General features: G+C 38.9%; 1 protein-coding gene across 8 annotated transcripts in view; it reads right to left on the bottom strand.

Annotated features, from left to right (window-relative positions):
• The window catches only part of add1.S (adducin 1 S homeolog), a 72,896-nt gene that overhangs the window by 8,806 nt on the left and 43,612 nt on the right, over positions 1-20,478 (bottom strand). For 2 of the 8 annotated variants that reach the window (XM_041573413.1, XM_041573417.1), the window contains exons 11-17: positions 19,651-19,752; positions 17,110-17,199; positions 17,010-17,027; positions 12,217-12,300; positions 5,637-5,793; positions 3,540-3,698; positions 2,495-2,590 (exon numbers count right to left, since the gene is read on the bottom strand). In XM_041573413.1, the coding sequence (XP_041429347.1) occupies positions 2,495-2,590; positions 3,540-3,698; positions 5,637-5,793; positions 12,217-12,300; positions 17,010-17,027; positions 17,110-17,199; positions 19,651-19,752 (706 nt within the window). 8 annotated transcript variants of the gene reach the window in all.

Here is a 20,478-nt window from a genome sequence, read left to right as displayed (position 1 = left end):
TGGATCTGTATTAGAGCTCACTCAAATAACTGATTCCAGTACAAACAAAATAACTGCCTTTTGCACAAATCCTGCATGTAGAGAGACATGATGTCTGGTGATTTTAATAGAGTGGCCTTTAATACATATGCTAGGCAAAAGGAGCCCCCCTATAAGATATATTGGATTTGACACTCAACTGCTGCATGAAGACAGAATCAAGAGAAACAGATGCTGAGAGAGGAATAGTGAAGATAAACTTGATTATTTCAGAAACAATGCAGAATATGTAACAGATTGTATATAGAAAGTTTCTTATTTCAGTATGATGAAGCTTATATTAAATTTTCATTTTCACGATAGTTCCTCTTCAATTATCAATTTACCACCATGGTGATTTAACCCATGTGGTTGCTCCATACCAATATAGAATCCTAATGGTATAACTTGCTCCAATCAGCTAGTTTCCTTTTGACTATACACAGTAATTCAGCGATTATATGATGAGGAGTCGGTTTTCTCACTCCCTCCAGTCTCCTTGTACCCGGATACAGGACGGATTGATTTGCGAGTAACGTGACAACAGCGTTCTCAGTCACATGACTTTAACATGGTACGGCACAGGTTTCCATTTTGGGGCCTTGGTGAACTTTACTCGGCTGAGTGTAAGCCCTATGGCCAATTTCAATTCACCATGTAACGTGGATTTTCTGGTCTATGGGACCTTGGGGAGAGAAAGCCTGGCTTCTTATGGTTAATAAAACTCAAATAAAGAAGCGATAGAATGAAGCAAAGCACACAAGGATTTGGGGATAAAAAGAAGCGGAGAATGAAATGGTACTTACTATGGTAACAGGTATTCTTTAGCATATCCGTCTCCTGTTTGCAAGGCAGCCACAAGAAGAAAAAAAGCACAAGTGGAAAAAAAATCGAATGCATTCATTGAAGTTGTTGGGTTTAATGTCAAATGAATGGCTGGTGTCCCCCGGGAGGTGCTAATGATGGACATGGCGAGGCGCAGGGAAATCTCTCACAGACACATGACTGTCAGTATGAGGAGGGCAGGGAAATAGAAAGACAACAGAGCTAACAGCACAGGCAGCTGAGCCAGAAAGAAAACGGATCAGGTAGTGTAGGGTCGCTGGCTACAGGCCTAAATATTATTTATTTAAAGAACAAAACAAGTTCACACGCACAGGTGAACCCCTACATTAATGTGTGTAACAATGAACACGTTCCTGAGCATTAGGGACAGGTGGCAGTTGAATTCTAGTACATTCCATACACTGAGCAGCTTTTTGGTCTTATTGCAAACGACATTTAAAAAACCAATATATACAGTATACATTACAAACTAGGGGTGCACCAAATCCACTATTTTGGTTCGGCCGAACCCCTGAATCCTTCGCGAAAGATTCGACCGAATAAATTAGGGCTGGGAAGGGGAAAGCATTTTTGACTTCCTTGTTTTGTGACAAAAAGTCACGCAATTTCCCTCCCCGCCCCCAAACTGGCACATACAAATTAGGATTCGGATTTGGTTCGGCCTGGCAGAAAGATTTGGCCGAATCTGAATCCTGGATTTGGTGCATCCTTATTACAAACCAAGGTAAAGTCATGCATCTACTGTTCCAATCTGAACAACTGAGCCTCACAACAATGGAACTTTCTAAATACAATCAATTAAATATTCTGCATTGTTTCTGAAATAATCAAGTTTATCTTTCCTCTCTCAGCATCTGTTTCTCTTCATTCTCTCTTCATGCAGCAGTTGGGTGTCAGATATTCATTGACAGTTAGATCCAATATATCTTATAGGGGGGCTCCTTTCCTAGCAGATGAATTAGAGCTCATTCAAATAACTGTTTCCAGTACAAAGAAAATCTAACAAAATAACTGCCTTTTGCACAAATCCTGCATGTAGAGAGACATGATGTCTGGTGAGTTGAATAGACTGAGCTCTAATACATCTTCTAGACAAAAGGAGCCCCCCTATAAGATATATTGGATCTAACTGTCAATGAATATCTGACACCCAACTGCTGCATGAAGACAGAATGAAGAGAAACAGATACTTAGAGAGGAATAGTGAAGATAAACGTTTCAGAAACGATGCAGAATATTTAATTGATTGTATTTACAAAGTTTTTTATTTCAGTTTGATGAAGCTTATATTAAATTTTAATTTTCAACATAGTTCCCCTTTAAATCCTTACAGAGACCATAGGTCAGTGACAAGAAGTTTAAGAGAACAATGGAAGAAGAATATAAAGCTACTTTATGGAACACGCATCACTAACAAGGGAACAATGGTCAGCACCAGCTCGAATCCCTTATATAATGGTAGAAATATTCATTTTGTTTTCCTCGGTTGTTCATTTGAATTTAGCAATGAAGGCTACAATGTACTTCTACGATACTTTGTTTATATGAAGTGCACTTGTCCATTATCCATACCTACCAACTGGCTGAGTGCAATATTTAGTGCGACACTTGCAGTTTAACACCAACGTACCTTCTTCTGGTTTAATGGGTGTGCTCGGGGGTGTGTCAATGTGTTCAGCTGGTTCTTCCTTCACATCTTCTGCCTCTTCTAATTGTTCTGCACAATCTAACAGAAAAAGAGGACAATCAGTTAAAAAATGGATTCAGAGATCCATTTGTGACCAACATCAATGGTTGAATTGAAAATTCAAATTTTCAATTTTTTTTAATGGTAAAAAAAGGGAGTTATTAAAATTCGATTTGAGTTTAACAGAATTCAAATTAGATTTTCGAGATTTATCATACTCCGGCCCTTTTAAAAAACTCAATTTGACTATTTGCCACCTAAAACCTGCAAAACTGCTGTTTAAGTCGATGGGAGAGGCGCAAGGATCAATTTTGAGTTGTTTGCAGCCATCCTGACATTTTTTTTTTTTTCGGAGAAAAAACTCGAGTTTTTTACGTTTGAATCGAATCCAATTCAAATTGGGGCAATTTAATTCATCCGAGCTTAAAATATTTATTTTTTTCCCCCATAAATTTCAATTGATCGAATTTAGGGGAGTTTTTAAAAACATGAATTCGACCTTTAATAAATGTGCCTCTTAGTGTAATCTTCCCGCAACACAAAACAGAAGTCGATCATTTCAGAAAGTCAAAAGCCTCCCAATCAATAAGCAACGTATTTGTCTGTACGGATATCCTTTATCTTTACCCCTAGGCCACCAGTGAAGTGTTTCTGTGCAGCAGTCAGACTATATGTGAGAAGCACAACACCGCATCAGTAGAAAGAGAGATTTTAGAGAAACGTATATAAGAGAGATCACAGAGGGAAGATACAGAGCTGATTAGGGAAGGATGGTGGAAGCGTTGACTGCAGAGATCTCTCATTGGTTGGAGGCTACCTGTGCTACTAGATATGAAGTCCCGGCTGAATTTAAGGGCATGGATGAAGGCTGAATGGAATTCCTCGTGGGGTGAAAGGACAATCTCCTCTGGCTTTATTTCTGCATTTAAGGCCCCTGTAACAGGCAACTCAGAGTGATCGTGTTGTGACGCAGCCCCGGGTTCCTCACCATTCACTTCAGCGAGAGATTTGTGTATCTGCTCAGTGATTTCTGCCTCACTTTGGGACTTTGCAGGTTCTCCATTTGGCCCACGACTGTTCTCTTTAGAGACGTCTTCTTGCAGGGATGGTTGAGGCACAGCAGTCTCTCCACACTGGGACAACTCATCTAGGTGGGACAGATGTTGCACAGTTGTACACACACAAGCACATACGCAACTGCACCAGGTGATCAGTGCAGAAAGGAAGACTCTACTTCTATCTTTCACTAACAGCTTTGTAACATACAGGATACTTACCCTTTAAATAATCCAATAGGCTACTAGTAACTTTAAAAGAGAACATTTATGTAAAGGGGAACTATCACAAAATTGAAATTTTAATACAAGCTTCAGCATACTGAAATAAGAGACTTTGTAAATATAATCAAATATTCTGCATAATTTCTGAAATAATCAAGTTTATATTCACTATCCCTCTCTCAACATTTCTCTCTCATTATTCTGTCTTCATGCAGCAGTTGGGTATCAGAAATTCACTGACGGTTAGATCCAATATATCTTATAGGGGGGCTCCTTTCCTAGCAGATGAATTAGAGCTCACTCAAATAACTGATTCCAGTACAAACAAAATGTAACAAAATAACTGCCTTTTGCACAAATCCTGCATGTAGAGAGACATGATGTCTGGTGAGTTTAATAGAGTGATCTCTACTACATCTTCTAGGCAAAAGGAGCCCCCCTATAAGATACATTGGATCTGTATTAGAGGTCACTCAAGTAACTGATTCCAGTATGGGATCTGTTATTCAGAAACCCTTTATCCAGAAAGCTCCAAATTACAGGAAGGCCGTCTCCAATAGACTCCATTTTATCCAAATAATCCAAATTTTTAAAATGATTTCCTTTTTCTCTGTAATAATAAAACAGTAGCTTGTACTTGATCCCAACTAAGATATAATTAATCCTTATTGGAGGCAAAACCAGCCTATTGGGTTTATTTAATGTTTTCATGATTTTGTAATAGACTTAAGGTATGGAGATCCATATTACAGAAAGATCAGTTATCTGGAAAACTCCCTATACCTGTACGAACGATATCTAACAAAATAACTGCCTTTTGCACAAATTCTGCATGTAGAGAGACATGATGTCTGGTGATTTAATAGAGTGAGCTCTAATACATCTGCTAGGCAAAAGGAGCCCCCCTATAAGATATATTGGATCTGTCAATGAATATCTGACACCCACCTCCTTAATGAAGAGAGAGAATGAAGAGAAACAGATGCTGAGAGAGGAATAGTTGAGAGGAAATTGATTATTTCAGAAACAATGCAGAATATTGAATTAATTGTATTTAGAAAATGTCTTATTTCAGTATGATGAAGCTTATATAAAATTTTCATTTTCACAAACGTTCCTCTTTAACAAGAAGTGCAGTGTGTCATCTTCAGGATCTTAGAAGATTTACTTGATACTCTAATGTTGTCCTGCACTAAAAGGGTAATCGCAGCTCTGTGCCATTGGGAGAGTCAATTAAGTGCAAATATGGGGATGAATGCTGTATGGGGGTGAATGCTTATATGAAAAATTATGATCATTGCTATCTATAGCAGGGTGATATAAGATCAGATCTCCGTCATCTAAGGGTTTAGTGCCCCTTTAAAGGAGAATTTTTTTTATATGGGGTTAAAGAATAATGTAATAAATTCTGACAATGTACAACATAACGTTTCCTAGGAGCTAAATGACTGATCTGGCCCCTTTCTGAATAGTCCTGGGACAGAGAGGCGCTGCTTATTTGACGCCAATCTGATTTTATTAATTTATAAGGCTCTGGGGCTCTCACACAGTGGGGTCTCTGAATGTGATCCCCAAACATCACAGTATGTTGCCAGTAGCTTATGTGTAGCAGCTGATGAGATTATCATGTGACCTTCTTTCAACGTAGTATGATAGCCAATATTTACTCAATGTAGTATGATAGCCAATATTCATTCAATGCAGTATGATAGCCAATATTCATTCAATGCAGCCAATATTCACGGGGTCACTGTGTAGGCAATGGAAGTTTACAACTAGGATCTTTTAACATAAAGGCAACAAACCTTCAGCGTCCTTGTGTTTCCGTTCAATTTCCTTGTGATACTCTTCAAGTTCTCGCTCTGAGAATCTGTTGAATGGGTTTGGGCCAGTGGAGCCGACTATCATTTTGGGCTGATATTCCTTTTCAATTATAGCTTTGGATGCAGTCACCAGCTCTCCCTTTTAAAGGAAAAAAAACACAGGTATTGAGTCATATTTCTATATAAATACAAACAAAGGCATTGAACGTTAGTCACCATGAGAGAATGACAGTTCCTTTGATTTAAAATATATTTATAGTCTTGGCTACAGAAGCCTAAGGAAATGACCCACCTCCCATTGGTTTTATTTCTTCATTATGAACAAATTTTATATGGTAAAATACTGAAAAATGCAACATACATGGATCAGCTGTTACCTCCAGTGGCCAAAGTAAATGACTGGGGCACACGTAGAAACTTCAGCAGTGGATTTATCCTGCATATGTTTTACTCATTGAAACTGCAGCGCTACAACAGCTTTGAGATAAAGGTTGCAACATTAAAGGAACAGTAACACTTAAAAAAATGAAAATGCTTTAAAGGAATACCAATGAAATGTAGAGTTGCCATGGACTGGTAAAAATGGAGAGTTTGCATCAGAAACACAAATATAGTTAATATAAACAAGCTGCTGTGTAGCCATGGGGACTATAGTAGTACTTATCTGTGATCTACTGTGTATCCTCTGCTTGAATGGCTGCCCCCATGGCTACACAGCAACTTGTTTATATAAACTATAGTAGTACTTATCTGTTATCTACTGTGTATCCTGTGCTTGAATGGCTGCCCCCATGGCTACACAGCAGCTTGTTTATATAAACTATAGTAGTACTTATCTGTTATCTACTGTGTGTCCTGTGCTTGAATGGCTGCCCCCATGGCTACACAGCAGCTTGTTTATATAAATTCTAGTAGAGGTTCTGAAATAAATACACCAGTTTTACCAGTAAAGGACAACAGTACTATATTTTCATTACTTTAAAACGCTTTCAGTTTTTGGTGTTACTGTTCCTTTAACAGGCTGTTTTGTGTATACACAGAGAATTAGTGTATTTCATTAATGCTTTCTCTCAGGTATACAAGGATCCTAGTGCACAGACTGAACTACCAAAAAAAAAATAAGAGTTTTCAGAACAAAAGATAAAGGTTATGCAAAATAGAGCAGTGAAGCAGCACAGGACTTCCAGACCTGTTTGTTCCTACACCAGGAGTGAAGTTGTAATAATAATATGGAAAGTAAGGTTTTCAAAAATGCTGGAAAATGTATAGAATCCATAACTGGCACATCCACACAGACAAAGCTTGGGACAGGCAAGAAAGTCAATTTCTGATACCTAGCCTGATCAATGGCAGACTTGAGATGAAGAGGCTTGCCAAAGAGATGATAACCAGTTATAGCAGGTGTAGGCAACCAATTATCCAGAATGCTCAGGACCTGGGGCTTTCTGGATAACGGATCTTTCCATAATTTGGATCTTCATACCTTAAGTCTGCTAGAAAATCATGTAAACATTAAATACTGGTTTTGTTTCCAATAAGGATTACTTATATCTTAGTTTGGATCAAGTACAAGTAAGTGTTTTGTTATAGAGAAAATCATGTTTAAAAATTTGGATTATTTGAATAAAGTGGAGACTATGGTAGACAGCCTTTCTATAATTCAGAGCTTTCTGAATAACGGGTTTCTAGATAATGGATCAGGTTTTTCTTTTGTGAGTGTGTGGATTTTTTCAGCCATTTACTTCAATGGCTGAATTGTCCAGGCCACCCCTTGGATGATAGGTAGAAAGGCACAGACTAGGGTTGCCACCTCACCCCTTTTAAAATGAGCACATATGGAATCCACAGCCTGTATTGTTAAATCGCAATTTATTAAGATACATGGCTGCACATTAATAAGCTCAGTCTGCAGCATGCATCTAATTGCGATTTAACTATACAGGCTGTGAATTCCATATGTGTTCGGTTTTAAAGGGGTGAGGTGGCAGCAATTCTACAGACACAGGAAAGACCATTGCTGTACCAGACTTTCCAGCATTTTAACAAAATCATTTAAGTCCAGTGATGCCCTAGCACCTATCTAAAACCTGTGGGTCTCTACATAGAATCTACAAGTATGCGCTCACCCCAAAATCTCACTCTTAAAGGAGAACTAAAGCTTAACTAAAGAAGTAGCTAGAAATGTTGTACATGATGTTTTGTGCTTCTGTACCAGCCCAAGGCAACCACAGCCCTTTAGCAGTAAAGATCTGTGTCTCCAAAGATGCCCCAGTAGCTCCCCATCTTCTTTTCTGCTGATTCACTGCACATGCTCTGTGCTGCTGTCACTTACTGAGCTTAGGGACCCACTCACAATATACAGTACACATAGAATAGAAATGTCACAATATAAGGCTGATTAGTAATTAATACACATAATTACTACATGGCAGCACAGAAACCAGTGCAATTAGCATCAGAATTTAATAATCAGCAAACCTGTAGCATCAGCTTATATTACAGCCAGGGAAGCTCATTTTCTGCTGTATAATTAGTGACAAGCCCTAAGCTTAGCTTCTCAACAGCTGCTCAGAGCCCACACGCGCCTGTGTGAGTACAGCCCCATTGGAAAAGATTAATGCATCTATTCCTGCGCTCCCCTGCGGCTAAACGCAGAAAAACAGAACGCAGGGGAGCGCAGCTTCAACCGCTCGTCAGTAAGAGCCCTAAGAATGCTGCAGACTTTTCAGAGTAACGAGTTAAAGATGTACAATTAGCTACAGATGGAAGTCGTTATGCAAATGAGAACATTCCTCTGTTCTCCATCACTGCAAATTGGGTTCCTCCAAACACCTTTGATCAGTTCAGCAGGAGGAGGCTGTTATTTCCAGATAGCAAATCTACGGAACCTTAATGGGGAACTATCGTGAAAATGAAAATGTAATAAGCTTCATCACACTGAAATAAGAAACTTTCTAAATACAATCAATTAAATATTCTGCATCGTTTCTGAATTAATTAAATTTGTGTTCACTATTCAGTTTATATTCATTATTCCTCTCTCAGCATCTGTTTCTCTTCATTCTCTCTTCATGCAGCAGTTGGGTGTCAGATATTCATTGACAGTTAGATCCAATATATCTTATAGGGGGGCTCCTTTTGCCTAGAAGATGTATTAGAGCTCACTCTATTAAATCACCAGACATCATGTCTCACTACATGCAGGATTTGTGCAAAAGTCAGTTATTTTATTAGATTTTGTTTGTACTGGAATCAGTTATTTGAGTGAGCTCTAATACATCTGCTAGGAAAGGAGCCTCCCTATAAAGGTGGCCATACACGGATAGATCCGCTCGTTTGGCGATGTCGCCAAACGAGCGGATCTCCCTCCGATATGCCCACCTTGAGGTGAGCAATATCGGGCTGATCCGATCGTGGGCCCTAGGGCCCAACGATCGGATCCTAGCGTTCGCCAAACGGGCGGTCGGATCGCGGGACCGCATCAACGAACAGATGCGGCCGCGATCCGACGGGATTTTTAATCCCATCCGATCGAGATCTGGCCGACTTTCGGCCAGATCTCGATCGGGGAAGCCCGTCGGGGGCCCCCATACACGGGCCAATAAGCTGCCGACTCGGTCTGTCGGCAGCTTTTATCGGCCCGTGTATGGCCACCTTAAGATATATTGGATCTAACTGTCAATGAATATCTGACACCCAACTGCTGTATGAAGAGAGAATGAAGAGAAACAGATGCTGAGAGAGGAATAATGAATATAAACTTGATTATTTCAGAAACGATACAGAATATATAATTGATTAGATTTAGAAAACGTATTATTTCACTATGCTGACGCTTATATGACATTTATATTTCATTTTCAGCCTAAGGGGCAGAATTACTAACACTAGGGAAACAATCTCAATCTATATCACTCCCTCTGCACCACTAAAACAAAAATCACCTCCCTATTTTCCAGCAGGGAAAAATAAAAACCTTCTCCTGCAATCACTTCTCCCCACAGGTGGCCGTTATAAGAAACTGGGGGGAAAAATGTCAGACTTTGCCAAAGTGATAGTGACAATTTAGGCAACAGATTGTTTAAGAACAGGTCTTCATTTTTTGGGGTGAAAAGCCCTGATTTAAGATAATATCTCAGCCGTGTAACCCAGAATCCGTACGGTGCTTTCAGGATTGCCATAGAAACCAGAATGTGTGGGCGGCGGCACAGAGAAAAAAAGCAGGAGAAGTGCTGGGGAGCAGCTCCTCTTCTTTTGTAACTGGATACGGGTGGGTCCTGCTGAAGAGACCATTACCTAATACACAGGGAATGCTTGCCAGCCTCTACATCTCCTTCTTACAGTGACTATATATCCGTTATCCGGAAGCCAGAAAACTCGGAATTATGGAAAGGCTGTCTCCATAATTGTTGGACACAATGCTGTATTACAAATAAAAACACTTGATTCATCTTTACAAGAGTGTGCTGATCCCTTCATCATTTATATTACTAAAATTGATTGTGCACCTCATCTTCAAAGGAGACAGAGTGCGGACACCCCCAGCACCTACACCCCCCCCCCCCACGAGTATTCTGTAAAATATATGCTTATAAATGGTGCTTAGTGATGTCATCAGTTATAATTAGTGGTTAGTGATGCAGTTTTTGTCACATGACTCAATGATATTTCTATACACTCTATTATAAAAAATGATGCATCAGCTCTTCTCAAATATGAGGATATTAGAAGTCACCTTGCAGCTCCATCGCCTGTATAAAAGCATCCAGGCTTCAGCCTTGTCTTCATTCTGTTACTAATATCCATATAATACACAAAAGCCATGAAAATTATTAGGGATGCACCAAATCCAGGATTCGGCCTTTTTCAGCAGGATTCGGATTCAGCCGAATCCTTCTGCCCGGCCGAACCGAATCCTAGTTTGCATATGCAAATTAGGGGCGGGTGGAAACTGCATGACTTTTTGTCACAAAACAAGCAAGTAAAAAATGTTTTCCCCTTCCCACCCCTGATTTGTATATGCAAATTAGGATCCGGATTCAGTTCGGTATTCGGACGAATCTCTCGCAAAGGATTCGGCCAAATCCAAAATAGTGGATTCGGTGCATCCCTATAAATTATATCCTTATAAACGGTGAGTAGTGATGTCGTTTTTTTGTCACATGACTCACTGAAACTTGTGTATTATAATAAATTAAGTACCCCTTGTTGCCCCATACCTGTATAAGGATATTAAGAGTAACCTTTGAGTTCCATGACCTGTATAAAAGCACCCAGCCTTCTGCTAGTCATGGAACTCGTCTGTGACTTAGAATATCTTTATACAGGTATGGGACTATTATCCAGAATGTTCTGGACCTGGGGCTTTCTGGATAACAGATCTTTCTTCGGATCTTCATATCTTAAATCTAATAGAAAATAATGAAAACATTAAATAAATAGTCTGGTTTTGCTTCCAATAATTGGGATCAAGGTACCATTTTCCGATGAATCCGATACTGTATTTTACAACAGGGGGTACTTTATTCACTATATACTTTACAATAGGGGGCATGTTATACTCTCGCTCTCATGCTCTGGGGATATTTTTGCATATTCTGGAAACATTTTAGCAATTTGAGATACACATCTGTTTTCAAGTACAAAATTCCTTGAAATACACCTTAAAAAAAAAAAAAAAAAAAAGAGGCTTACAAAAAGAAAACTATACATATATAACGTAAATGTTGGCACACAAGACAAACGCTGAAAGATATTTCATGCCGAGCAGATGATACACTTAAGGGAGAACACTGAGCTTAGCAAGAACACTGCAATGCTGGAATAATGCTGTATAAGCCACAACATGAAACACATTAAAGGAGAAGGAAAGGCTAAAATTAAGTAAGCTTTATCAGAAAGGTCTCTATAAATATACCAGTAACCCCTCAAAGTAATGCTGCTCTGAGTCCTCTGTCAAAAGAAACACCACATTTCTTTCCTTCTATTGTGTACTCATGGGCTTCTGTATCAGACTTCCTGCCTTCAGCTTAAACCTCATTGCCCTGGGCAAGAGCATGCTCAGTTTGCTCCTCTCCTCTCCCCCCACCCCTCCCTTCTCTACTGTAATCTGAGCCCAGAGCTATAAGTGAGCAGGCAGAGACTCAGGCAGGAAGTGATGTCACACCAAGCTAATATGACAGCTGCTATTGTAAACAAACAGAGAGCTTCTAGAGCTGTTTACTCAGGTATCGTAAAACATTCTACAGAATAAATATAGCATTCTAGCTTGCACTATTGCAGCTAATCTATTGGCAATAAAATGCCTCCGTAGATTTCCTTCTCCTTTAAACTGATTGTTTAAAGCAGCGGTGACAAGGACCCTGCCACCCAGCAATAGGCACTAACAACTGTCAGATTCCGTGCCAAATGTGATCCAATGTTACAATGAGTTTTGTCAGTAGCAAAGTATCACAGAACAGCTGATATGTAACCCCCAGAGTGGAGGAGATGGAGGGCATCATGGCACCGTTGCTTTTGTGCTACACCAAGATACAAACACAAATGACAGGGCTGTATATACCTTTCTAACTGAGAGGGGACTAAAGGTCTGCTCTGTAAGATCGAGCCCTTCAATAGTTTCCGAACAGTCTGAAAGAGGCGCATCCTGCAACAGTAAATTGAGTGAACAGAGCAAAGCGACCGGACATTGTTACGGAGCTGGCGAATAACATGCAGACATGTGACCATAACAGAGATGGGCGGGGCATGCATATAACAAAGCGCAAATGAGGAGAGTGTGACGGCTCCCTTCATTGGATAATTGTATGTTATAAGGGTAGGCAGCATGTCACAATGGAAATGAGACGCTAACATAGAGTATTGGCTTTAAGAGTGATAGGATTGTATAAAAGCCTTTGATTGGTTTAATATACATCACACTAGAACAAAATCAAAGAAATATGTAAAATATTTGTAAAGGTACTACATAAATAGTCGGATACTTGTTATTTGTAGTAGTCCGAGGTATGTAATTGTTCTAGTCTAAGGCCACTGCCCAATTTAAACCCTAAAAATAAATAGGGCTAAAAAATGGCATATTTTATATAGTGAACTTATTGCACGAGGCTAAAGTTTGAGCTTGTCAATAGCAGCAATGATCCAGGACTTCAAACTTGTCACAGGGGGTCACCATCTTGGAAAGTGTCTGTGACACTCACATGCTCAGTGGGCTCTGATTGGCTGTTGAGAAGCTAAGCTTAGGGCTCGTCACTAATTATCCAGCAGAAAATGAGCTTCCCTGGCTGTAATATAAGCTGATGCTACAGGTTTGCTGATTATTAAATTCTGATGCTAATTGCACTGGTTTCTGTGCTGCCATGTAGTAATTATGTGTATTAATAACTAATCAGCCTTATATTGTGACATTTCTATTCTATCTGTACTGTATATTGTGAGTGGCTCCCTAAGCTCAGTAAGTGACAGCAGCACAGAGCATGTGCAGTGAATCAGCAGAAAAGAAGATGGGGAGCTACTGGGGCATCTTTGGAGACACAGATCTTTACTGCTAAAGGGCTGTGGTTGCCTTGGGCTGGTACAGAAGCACAAAACATAATGTACAACATTTCTACCTGCTGCCCTTACACAATAAAATACATAAAAATTTAGGCTACAGCTGAACACGCTTAAAGGAACGGTAACATCAAAAAATAAGTGTTTTAAAGTAATAAAACTGGTAAAACTGGTGTGTTTGCTTCAGAAACACTACTATAGTTTATATAAATAAGCTGCTGTGTAGCAATGGGGGCAGCCATTCAAAGGAGAAAAGGCTCAGGTTACACAGCAGATAAGCTCTGTAGAACATAATGGTGTTATCTGTTATCCACTATTTAACCTGTGCCATATAGTCTTTTTTCAATCTCCACCATTGCTACACAGCAGCTTGTTTATATAAACTATAGTTGTATTTCTGAAGCAAACAAATCAGTTTTACCAGTGCAGGGCAACATTACATGATATTTTCATTACATTAAAACTCTTTCATCTTTTGGTTTTACTGTTCCTTCAACAGAGCAAGACACGACTCCTCTAAGAAAATATAGGCAGTTTGTGGTTCCCCTGGACACTTCCCTTTATGAATTAGTTGTCAACTACGTGTGCAAAGAAACGTTTGTATACTTGCAATACTTTGAATCAAAGCGGCTTTTAAAATATGTGTAAATGAACATTTATTTCCGATATTTAATACAATTGCTGTATATGGTTAATACAGCTTCACTGTCGATTTCCAGTTCACTTCTATACTGAACAAGATTCATGGAGATTAGAGATGATCAAAGGTGTGATCCCAACTAGACAAGTATCATTATTCTCTGTGACACAAAACCATTAAAAAAAAGATCATTTGCACAGCTCATAAATCTGTTAGATCTGCTGCACTGCACACAGAGCTTTTTGATACGGAGAAAAGCTAAATTTGAGATCACCCAGAAACGTACATTTCAATGGGAAAAGACTGTGGGAATGGAAGAGCTTTTTGACGGAAAATGCTACAGTGGTCAAAAAACCTGAAGTTAAGGTGGCCATACACGGAGAGATCTCCAAACGAGCAGATCTCTCTCTCCGATATGCCCACCTTGAGGGCTGATCCGATCGTGGGCCCAACAATGAGATCCTAACGAATGGGAATGGGCGGTCGGATCGCGGGACCGCATCAACGAACAGATGCGGCCGCGATCCGACAGGATTTTTAGTCCCATCTGATCGAGATCTGGCCGAAAGTGGGGAAGCCCATTGGGGGGCCCCATACACGGGCCAATAAGCCGCCGATTCGGTCTGTCGCCAGCTTTTATTGGCCCGTGTATGGCCACCTTTACCCATACATTTTAAAGGGGAACTATCACGAAAATGAAAATTTAATATAAGCTTCAGCATATGGAAATAAGAAACTTTCTAAACACAATCAATTAAATCTGTAACGTTTCTGAAATAATCAAGTTTATTTTCACTATTCCTCTCTCAGCATCTGTTTCTCTCCATTCTCTCTTCATTTAGCAGTTGGGTGTCAGATATTCATTGACCGTTAGATCCAATATATCTTATAGGGGGGCTCCTTTTGCCTAGAAGATGTACTAGAGCTCATTCTACTAAAACCCCCAGACATCATGGGGGGAATTCACAAAAGCGGTGATATCAAGACAAAATAAAAGTGGAGATAAAAGTGTCGGATTTTCCACCAAATTCACAAACCTCTATCTCCACTTTTGTGAATTTGTCTTTTAAACAGACACTTTTCAGATTTTGTCTTTTTCACAGCATTTTAAAGACATTTTTTTCTGAATTTGTCTTTAGTTCTTACTACACCTGTCAGTCCAATTTTTGGGGGAGGAGGTTTATTGTACCTAGGAAAATTATACATACTTTTTTCAGGATAAACTGGGCTTTCTAAATCTGCCTACATGTTTGTATAATTCCAATTCAAGATATAAGGGTCTAAATACAAGAAAATATGCATAATATTGGGATTTGTATCAGACATATGTTTTATTATCTTATGCCAAGTGTCTAAGGGTAAGGACACACTGGACGATTTGTCGCCAACGTTTTTAAAAAGTAAATTGCGGCGACATATCGCTCGTTTTGTCTCTGAACAAAACCAAATGAAAGACGCCAGCTCCTGTGCCCACAGCGCGTTTGTGAATCGCCTGTAGCTTCAAAACGCACTGAGACCCTTTTCCGAGTGATTTATCAGAAATAGCATGTACTTAGAAAAGCACTGAAATCTCCTAGACACGCACACACATACAGATAAGTAGCAGCAATTGTATTTAAATTACAATGCGAACGCAATGATGCAAGAACGCAAGCACGTAAAGACGCCAGGTTACAGCGGGAAGCACAAACCATTTCCGGTTTGGGTGGAGCACGTACCGCACAGAGTAATGGGATACAAATCGCTCTGTGCCAATAGTCGCTGTGCATCGTCTGTTCAAAAAAGACGATCGTCTTGTCGCCGCGATTTACTTTTTAAAAACGTTGGCGACAAATCGTCCAGTGTGTCCCTACCCTAAAACTAAAAAAAATGGCTGAGGCTTTACTCTTCCTTTAGATAATATATTCACTAAAATTGCTAATATTGCCTCATTCATTAAGATAAAACTAGTAAAATAATGCAAGTGTGAGTTCAAAACTTTTTACATATGAAATTATATTACTTGTTTTGTTAATGAGGCTTTTACACCTATAGAGTTAGACAGAAACTGGTGCCCTGACTATAGAACGCTAATCCCTATTAATATGATAATAATTACCGAATGGGGCACCTACAAGAGGTGTGAAATGAAGACTGGGTGAAGCAAAGCAGAGCAAGTTATATTAGAATTGATCTGACACATGGGGAAGAGTTATAATGAGCTTTACTACATTTTTAATGTCGGGAGAAAATGTCGTTTAAAATGTTGTTTTTGCACATTTTTATGTTGTTTGAAAGACAAATTCATAAAAGTGTCTGTAAACTGTTTTTCTTTCACTTAAATATGAAAAGTGGCGATTGAGTCGGAATTTAGGCGGATTACTGTTTGTGAATATGGATAAAGTATTTTACTCCAGTTTACCACCACTTTTAGTCCAAAAATAGGCTCTCTCCACTTTTGTGAATCCCCCATGTCTCTCTACATGCAAAATTTTTGTTACATTTTGTTTTTACTGGAATCAGTTATTTGAGTGAGCTCTAATACATCTGCTAGGAAAGGAGCCCCCCTATAAGATATATTGGATCATTCATCTGACACCCAACTGCTGCAGGAAGACAGAAGCTGAGAGAGGAATAGTGAAGATAAACTTGATTATTTCAGAAACTATACAGAATGTTTAATTGATTGTATTTAGAAAGTTTTTTATTTCAGTATGAGGAAGCTTATATAAATTTTCATTTTCGTGATAGTTCCCCTTTCAATAAGATGAAAACATTGAACTATACATTAAAAACAAGATTTTTTTTTTTTAGCAGGAATTCACACATGTCCAGATGGGACTGCACCTTTAGAAGCCAAGGCAATGTTTCAAGTTCACAATGCTTACTACAGATCTGTAGAGTTCCAACCAGATAGAAAAGAACTCGATTTCTAAAAATAACTGTGCGTTTAGTGTGGCGGTACATTTATAATGGCTGTTATTGGGCCCAGAAGCTTACCTAGCCTGCAGGTCATAGAGAAGCATTGTCATGCAGAACATTCAGAGATGGAGTAGGGAAGCGTCTGTAACTAACATGCATGTTCCGCACACTAAAGCCTCTTTCTGCCAATTGCTAATACCTGGCTAAATCTGCACAGGCACAGAAGCCGCCTTAAAAACAAAAACAACCCCAAAAAAACTTACCTTAAACACAGAAAGTCTCTGTCAATTAAAGAACAAGGTTAGTAAAACAGAACAAAACGGCAGCACAGACTAAACTGAAATGAAGGCACCGTCCACTGACCTGCACAATGCTCCTGTCCACCACAACTCCACACAAAAGTTGCGACTGAGGTCCAGCGGTTTTAATGTCTTGCAAATTCTGGTCCCTGATCTATGGTATAAGGAAGGGAAAGCAATGTAGAACATTATTTCATTTTGTTTTTATATTCCATCAGTTTAATGCAATATTCACAGGGAGTGTTCCAAATATTGATTTGCCTTTCTTCATTGTTTACCTACAGTTTATTTTTAAAGCAAGCCCACTTTTTATCAAGGTACCAATCATTCCATATCTCCATGCTGCCAACTGCTTTGCCAGGGTTCTCTGTTCAACAAGGTGCAGGTTGTTAAAGGGGTTGTTCACCTTTAAATAACTTTTAGTTTGGCGTAGAGAGTGATATTCTGAGAGATTTTGTGATTGGTTTCCATTTTTTATTATTTGTGGTTTTTGAGTTATTTAACAGTTCCCCAGTTTGCAATTTCAGCAATCTGGTTGCTAAGGTCCACATGACCCTAGCAACCATGCATTGAATTGAATAAGAGACTGGAATATGAATAGGAGAAACCTGAATAGAAAGAGGAGGAATGAAAATTAGCAATAACAATAAATTTGTAGCCATAGGGCAGGGGCACATGAAGCTACTGGGGGAGATTAGTCGCCTAGCGACTAAATCGATTCTTCTTCGGTCAACTAATCTCCCCGAACTGCCTCCCCACCGGCTACAATTTAAATCACCGACGGGATGGAGCTTCTTTTTCGAAAGTCGCCAGAAATTGCCTCACTAGGAAACTTTGGACGACTTCGGAAAACGAAACGCTACAAATGCCGTCCCACCGGCGATTTAGATTTAGGCCAGCGGGAAGGCTTTTCAGGGAGATCAGTTGAAGAAAAGGCAATTAGTCACCGGGCGAATAATCTCCCCGAATCTTCCCGTGTGCCTCGGCCCTTCACAGAGCATTTGTTTTTAGATGGGGTTTGAAAACTGTAAGGAGTCAGAAGAAAAGGGAACATAATTTAAAAAAACTATACAAAATAAATAATGAAGACCAATAGAAAAGATAATCATTTTATAACATACTCAAAGTTAACTTAAAGGTGAACTACCCCTTTAAAGGTGGCCATAGACACACTGATAATACAAAACTAATTTTCATACAATATAAGACTTCATATCAAGTTTCTTAAATTCAAATCAAATTCGATTCGAGTTTTCGGGTCAATCTAATTGATCCGTGTTGATTTTTTTTAAATAAATTTTGATCGAATTTAAAAAATTAGGGGAGTTTAGGGGAGTTTTTAAAAAGTCACATGAATTTGAAATTTGACTTTTGATAAATGTGCCTCCCCACGTTTCTCCTTTACTGACAAATTCCTGTATTCGCTCATCAGAATGGTGCCATGACTCGTATAACCTGTTTGATCAGCATGTTGTAAACTTCTGTCCTAATTCTTGTTATTGCCCCTGACTGTACAGATATGGAATGTAAACACACATGACGTGTTACTGTAAATGTTAAATGGCATCAACTCGAGACTGAATAGGATGATGAAGGTAAAAGTAGCTGTTCAGTGATATAGTGTGTTCTGCCTGTACACCTACATAATAATATATTTTGTTTATAAATGTCCAAAAGAAAGGAACGGACAGAGAAGTTATTAGTGTTGCACAATCCAATATTTGTAAATATATAGAATAAATAAAGAGGAAAAAAACAACCAAAAACAGAAAAAGTGAAATGTGTGAAGTCCATTGTGACTCAAATATACTCCATGTGATAAGAAATACTCCTTAAAGGGATACTGTCATGGAAAAATATATTTTTTCCAAAACTTAAGTGCTGCTCCAGCAGACATCTGCACTGAGATCCAATTCTCAAAAGAACAAACCAATTTTTCTTATATTTAATTTTGAAATCTGACATAGGGCTAGACATATTGTCAGTTTCTAAGCTGACCCCAGTCATGTGACTTGTGCCTGCACTTTAGGATGGAACTACTTTCTGGAACTACTTTTCCTGTGCTTGAATGGCTGCCCCATGGCTACACAGCTGCTTGTTTATATAAACTATAGTAGTACGTATCGGTTATCTTCTGTGTATGCTGTTCTTGATTGGCTGCCCCCATGGCTACACAGCAGCTTGTTTATATAAACTATAGTAGTACTTATCTGTTATCTACTGTGTATCCTGTGCTTGAATGTCTGGCCCCATGGCTACACAGCAGCTTGTTTGTATAAACTATAGTAGTACTTATCTGTTATCTACTGTGTATCCTGTGCTTGAATGGCTGCCCCCATGGCTACACAGCAGCTTTATATAATATGTTTATATGAACTATAGTAGTGTTTCTGAAGCAAACACACAAGTTTTACCAGTGCATGGCAACACTACATTATATTGCCATTATTTTAAAACAAAAAAAAAACAAAATTCCTTTTTTTTTGGTGTTACTGTTGCTTTAACACAAACAAAACATAATGTGCCATATTCCTAAGCATTCTTATTTCCCAAAAAGAGAGACATATTCCAACAAAAGAACAGAAGATTAAAAGCAGAACAGTACCTTGTTCCTCATCTCTTGCACTTCTTTGGGGTCTGTGTTCATTGGAACAAACATGTTTGGGACTGCAGAGGTGGCAGATTTCATTCCATCCTCTTTAGTCCACTGCAACCAAGAACAGTCACAGGGTTACATTTAAATCATCAGTAGAAGGACATCAAATATGCAATGTACAATCATGCAGGTCACATAGGGAAATGAACCAATGAATATTCTGCAAGAGTAATAACTGCTAAAAACAAGGTCAAAAGTCATGGTGATGGCTCCATTATTACCAATATTACTATGAAAGAAGCTTACTATAACCATATACAATACAGGTCATTGTACATGGACAATATAGAGCAAAACCCTTCTGAATAAGTGATTGAGGTATATGAAAAGAACATAACAAAAGGAGGTCTGAAAATAGACCAGGAATAATTCTGTACTGGTACGAATATAAGAGGGTTGTATTTAAACAGATATCATTGATTCAGTCCTATATATATATATGTATATATGAAAGAGCAGCTGTATGCAAATATTAACACACTCGCGGGATTTCAGCCAACCCTTTTGCACCTCCAGGGGGGCTGCAAGCAAAGCCCTCTTGGCCACAAAAAGGTATAGCCAGTGATTGTTTGCAGTGAGTGGGCATCACCAAAGTAAGAAGCTACAAATAAAGACAACAATGGGTATTGGCTTTCCACTGGAATACAGCCAGATTAGAGCAACTAAAAAGAAATTTGAGCCAAGTCAAATTTTCAGCCTTAGCTTTAAATTAAAATAGAAATGGAAGGTGAACTATTGCAAAAATTTAAATTTAATATAAGCTTCAGCATACTGAAA

This window comes from Xenopus laevis, chromosome 1S (genome assembly GCF_017654675.1).
Source record: "Xenopus laevis strain J_2021 chromosome 1S, Xenopus_laevis_v10.1, whole genome shotgun sequence".
Lineage (NCBI taxonomy): Eukaryota > Metazoa > Chordata > Amphibia > Anura > Pipidae > Xenopus > Xenopus laevis.
Note: the sequence above shows the minus strand (reverse complement) of the source record. Positions and strands in the feature narration are given on the sequence as shown.